Source organism: Blennius ocellaris (genome assembly GCF_963422515.1).
Source record: "Blennius ocellaris genome assembly, chromosome: 4".
Taxonomy (NCBI): Eukaryota; Metazoa; Chordata; class Actinopteri; order Blenniiformes; family Blenniidae; genus Blennius; species Blennius ocellaris.
The window spans coordinates 8581966-8587881 of record NC_137653.1 but is presented as its reverse complement, the minus strand read 5'-3'; the positions used below and the strand labels follow the sequence as shown (position 1 = coordinate 8587881).

At 42.2% G+C, this 5916-nt stretch overlaps 1 protein-coding gene across 1 annotated transcript; it reads right to left on the bottom strand.

Annotated features, from left to right (window-relative positions):
- Positions 1–3345: 3345 nt before the first annotated feature.
- On the bottom strand, positions 3346–5916 carry LOC308129455 (elastase-1-like; the record flags this gene model as incomplete). The annotated part of the gene is made up of 8 exons (XM_080495399.1): positions 5859–5916; positions 5570–5661; positions 5127–5227; positions 4346–4471; positions 3993–4129; positions 3755–3897; positions 3501–3650; positions 3346–3357 (listed from the first exon to the last, which is right to left on the bottom strand). Exons 1-8 carry the CDS (start codon positions 5896–5898, stop codon positions 3346–3348), a joined length of 801 nt encoding a protein of 266 aa, XP_080351525.1. The 5' UTR covers positions 5899–5916.

Sequence of the window (5916 nt, the reverse complement as noted above, 5' to 3'; positions counted from 1 at the left end):
CTTTGCATTTTATTGTAATTCCTTTTAGATACACTTGCATCTGATTTAAATCCCATAAGCAGATCAATACATGGATCTCGAGAACTAGTCTGTGTTTTCATTTTGAAAATGATTTTCTGCGCAAGTTTGTTCTGCTTCTATTTTCAGGAGAAAGGCGATAAGATAACGTGAGGTCTGTTCAGCTGCTCCCTTTTACAGAAGTGGCATCTAATATCACTGCAATTTGTGCAATACACTGAGATAGTTATATCTCAGCGTATAGTTATATATATATATATATATATATATATATATATATATATATATATATATATATATATATATACACTACATAACAACCCCCCCCCAACACTAAATGGAAAAAAACTGGAGCTATTGCTACAGAAGTGTATGCTGACTCAGGGCTGGATTATTCTCACAGAGTTTCTCCCTTCTTTGCAACATAACATTTCATTTATAAACGTGGAGTTAACCAGTAATGACAGGTTGTCCCCTTTCTGACCCGACTCATGCAACTCAAAAAAGGCAGAGATAAGAGGCAAATGTGCTTCAGTTTGCCCCAGTTCCACCAGGTGGCACTGTGTACCCATCCATCTCCACTGACCACTGGAGAAAACCAAAGCTTGGTTATATTGAACACGGTACCTCAGATCCCTGCAGGAAAAGAGCACAACTGAGCAATGAAGAGCTTATGTAAGACTGGCCTGACATGCAGAGAGACAGCTGCCACCTGAACACACCCTGGTGGTCTTGACAAATCCTTCAACCCTAAAGGCCTAAAGAGCTGCAGACAAGCACCGCCAGACAATAAAATTGAATCGTTTCTGCAGGTTTTTCCCCGTCCTTCAACTGCTTTTCAGACGTTTTAATCTGGCAGAAACCAAACGACCTCTGCGTGGAACAGAGTAGATGTGGCACAAATACTGACGTCCAAAACATGTGATGTATCGGGGCCTTTTTTCTAAATGAGATGCACTTTCTTCTTGCCTTTCTCAATTACAGCTTTGAACTCGGGACAGTTCCTGGATGAAATAAACTAGGTCTCAATCACTATTTCTCAGGCTGGCAGACATTAATGCTTCAGAACTTCTACACATTCAGGACGTCTAATGAACTCAGACCAATAAAAATGACATTAATGAGTTGGACGAACTTCACTCCGGCACTGATGACACATCGCACTCAAGAAAAAGAAAAAAAACTGTGGGTTGATTGCTTGTATTTAGAGTTATTTTTGAAATGCTTTAATTTGTAGTGTGTTAAATCATCTTGACTTTCCCAAGACTACAGTGTTTGTAGATGATTGATGTTGATATTTTGAGACTTGCCAGCAGCAGTGAGTGCCTGGGGATTTTGGTTGTCTGTTTTGCTGGGCCATCACTTTAGTTTCCTCTGAAATATCTCAAACACGAACTCGTGAATTTCCATTATGTTTAGTTTTGCAATTCATGGTACTTAAAGGATGGCACGGATGGTAATGTGGTGTTTAGCAGTCTTGCCTCACAGGCCAAACACTCGGATTTGTGTCCTTCGTTTTTCTGTGTTTGCATGGCGTCTTTACATTATTTCAAAGTGGGAATGTTTGTCTATCTGAGTGATTGCCTTTTTTCTCAGTGTTAACCCTGTAATAGACAAACAATTTTCCCAAGGTGTACCGTACTATATTCTCAATGTCATATTGGGGGAAAAATAAAGAAAGAAAAAATGTAGAAATTGGATGGGATAGATTGGGATGTGAATCAGTCCATTTCAAATCGGTGTCCATTGTTCTCTCTGGGAGGAATATGACATGCTCTGTTCATGCAGGTGGGGAACACTTTCCCCAGGTGGAGGAGTTTAGGCATCTCGTGGTCTTAGTCAGAAGCGATGGAAGGAGGCATCGTGTAATCAGCCACAGATTCAGACAGGCAGCTGCAGTAATGCAGTCACTGTACTAGACTGCTGTGGTGAAGAGGGAGCTGTGTCGCAAAGCAAAGCTCTGTTTACCGGTGAGTCTTCATCCCCACCCTCACCTGTGGTCATGGATTTTGGTCAAATCAGTCGCTAAAAAAACTGAGTGGGCAGATAATTCTATGCCAAATGTAATTATGGTTACAATGAAAATGGTGAAATTTGCTTGTTTGCACAATATATAATTTCTATCGTGCATATATTGAAACCCAGCAGTAAGTAGGTTTCAATATATACCGGTACACACACGCACACGCAACGACTGACATATTTTTAAAGTATTATTTGCTTTCCTCATACAAAGAGAGGAGAGGAAACTATACAAGATTAATGTAAAGGACAGTGGGTTATGCGGATCTCCCGTATGTCAAGAAAACTAAGTTGAAGTGAGTGACTGGATGACAGATAAAGCAGCTGATAGTGTGACAAAGTGAAGGAGATAGACAGAGATCAATAATGAATAGTTATCCAGAGTCTCATGTGCTATCATTTTATTATCCACTGCTGCAAGACTTGTCAACAGAAACCTGAGCATGTCTGCAGCACATCAGTCTCCTGCGTGGAGTGAATCCTTGTCTCATTTTTTAATACATGGACTTAACCTTTGGTTGATGCAGAGAAGTCACATTTTCCCCAGTGACGAAGCACAGCAGGTGCTCTGTCCGTGTGAATATTTCTATACCCCAAATAAATAAAAACAGCAGTAATTGTAAAGTTAGATATTGTGTTGCAAGTTAAACTTGGTGAAATATGGGTCACAGAAGTAACAACTGTGAAAAGCCTGACTATTAGTCTGAAGCTGGAGGAATCTGGAGGAATATTTTGTGAATTTGGAGCACTCTCCACACAAACATCAGATGGGGAGACCTTGGGTCATTTGTGCGTGGCGAGCTCATCGGATTTTCAGTGTCTGTACCTGCAGAACTAAAACAGCACTTAGCATTCATATAGCCTATGCATGACTGTCTGTTGATTGGATGCTGTATCATCCAAGGCCAGGATGTGTGATGCAGCACTGCGTCACCACCCACAACTCTGCCTGTGGCACTGCTCTCTATGTCAGCCCCGAGGCACATAGGAAACTCATCATATACATTATACAATATGAATTCATTCTGGGATGAATTTATTGGTCTGTCATTGCCAGGCACATACAATATGAATACATTCTGGGGTTCTATGCAAAAAGCAAAATTAATGTACAAATTTAACATTAATGATAACACTCGTAACAGTGGTTGCACAATATTCCAACGACAATGAATGAGTCATCTCTTAAGATTGAAAAAAGGCTTTTTTGTATGGAGTGAGACCAGAAAAGTAGGCTGGTGCAGCAGATGGTAACCTTTCCATGTGATCTCTGTCGCTGTGCTTCTTCATGGATGTTGCAGTCACTTAGTTCATGATCTAGGGAGCAGAAGAACGGATTAAGTATCACATGCAACCACAATGCTACAACAATGTGTTGTTTAATGATAATATAACAAAGTTCAATGCAAAACGGTGAGTTTTCTCCCATACGCTCTATGTCACATGTTGTGTATACAAACCGAGTCCATCCACTCAATGAAGGCGGAGACACGGGTGAAGACAGAGGGCTTCTGGGGAGTATTGCAACCCCATGCGGATACAAAGCTGGCAATACCGTGCACGTGGTATTTTCCATCAGACATGCAGTTGAGAGGACCTCCAGAGTCTCCCTGTAAGACAAAAGAACCCAGAGACAATTTTTGCAGTTCAATTTAAAAGGTCAATAATTTGTTCACATTGCATCACTTGAGGAAATGAAAGAAAGGGGACTCACATTGCATCCAGATTCCTTGCCACCTCCTCCACACACCATGGTGCTCTTCACGGTGCTGCCCCACCAGCCAGAGCTGGTGCAGGTCTTGTGGTCCACCAGAGGAAGGTGAGCCTGCTTGAGCTGAGCAGAGAGGAAACCACCGGCTGTTTAAAAAAGAGGGAGTATAATTTATATTGAGCCTTACAAAAGATGTGTCTGGTTTTAGATATTGGCATTAATGGAGGCCCGATCAACTTACTGGAGGTCAGTCCCCATCCGGTGATATAGCAGAGGTTGTTGTGGGGCAGAATCTGACCAGAAGGAGGGAGAGAGCCAAGCTGGACATAGGAGTTCAGAGTAGCCTGAGAGGACAGCTTGAGGAGGGCAATGTCGTTTCTAGAGAGGGAAACCCCGTAAATAAATGTTAGAACCCATTATCCCAATTTTATGCTCAGCTTCAGTCGAAACATTTCCCAATTTGACTTCAAGCAGCAGAATATACATCCTCAGAAATATCTGGCAATTAGTGAGCGTAGTGACATTATTTATATCTGAGTTGAAGGATAGGCTTGCAATTGTTAAAAAAAAAATATGAAAAGAACGAGTTCTCACCCATCAGCAACTTTAGAAGGGTTCCATCTGGGGTGGATGTGAACATTGTCGACACTAATAATCTGCTCCCTGCCGCTTTCGGTGTACAGGTCGTGTTCACCCAGAATAACGCGCCATGTCTTAGAACTGCAGCGTGTCAAGAAAGACAAACACAAACAAATAAATGAAATGATATCCAACAATCACTGAACTGTCATCAAATCAACTCTATTTTTTGTTGATGTTTTGACTGATTTCATTTGATTTGTTTACCCCTCCCCTTTTATAATTAAGTTAATTAATTCCCTCAGCATGTGACAGGTCCAGGTCTGGGCAGCTGAGGCCTTCTCTGCCCCGCGGGGTTGGGTGGTGGTGGTGGTGGTGGGGGTCCCCAAGGGTGCAACGGGCTTCACCTCTGGGATCGGGGGGCACTAACAAGGGTATTGTATGTTGTCCCCCACCCATCCCTCTACCCCCCACTCTCTCTCGCTCCTCGCAATCTTCTCTTTGAGCGACGTCCCCCCCCCGGTCATGTACAGCAACCAACTTCTAATAAAGGCAGCAACATGGGGAGACTCTTTGTCTCCTCCTGTTGTAAGAGTAAAAACTGTTCTGACATCGGCAGGCTCTCAATTACATCATATTGTCTGCCCAAGCTCCCGAATAGGGCAAGGGGAAAAAAGAAAAGAAAACAGTGGGATCAGGATAGTTAAGTGGTAAAATGCTATGTTCAAATACAACTGAATTTCACACAGCCTCAGACGAGAAACATGTTTGAGTCTGTAGTTAATAATGATGGTACCTGTCCACGCAGTGGGCGGCAGTCAAAACCCAGTCTCTCCTGATCAGGGTTCCTCCACAGGTGTGGTAGAAGCTGCTGCCAGAACGGTACTGAAGAGAGATCTAAAGACACAAGGTAATGTAGGCTTATTTGAATAGCACCGTTCATACAGGAGGCAATTCAAAGTACTTCACAAAAGCAAAGAAATACAAGAAATTACATAAACAGCATAGAAATAAAACCAAGATATCAAGAAAATGAAATAGCATTGAAAAGACTAACCCTAGCCCTGCATCCTAAGTTCCTCTCAATGGTGTAAGTGCAGTTTGAATATGTGTGACAGGGTGACAATTACCAACAGCATTTTGAAATAGCTAAAAAGCAGTGAAACCAATGATCAATATGCCATTTGTCATGTTCAAACATTGCTTGAAGTTTTGATTATGAGTTGTGGGGGTTATTACCTGCCAGGGCCAGGAGTTGGGCTTGGCCACCTCACCTCCGACCACCCTTTCTCTGATTTCCTCCAGATACCTGGGCTGGGGGTCAGCCAGCGCTGGTTACAAAACATAAACAAAGGGATTCATTTTACATACTTACACAGAGTTACAATATTACAATAATCAGTTTCTTCATCAGGCAGAGAAATGGAGGAAACATTGTTAGGAAGAATATAAGGAAAGCAGATTAGTAAGACTGACAGAACAGTAACACATAGTTTGACTGTAACCATGTGTGCTGTCATTTTCTTACCCAAGGCTGCGAGACTCGTTAACAACAGAAACCTGAGCATGTCTGCAGTGTGCCGAAA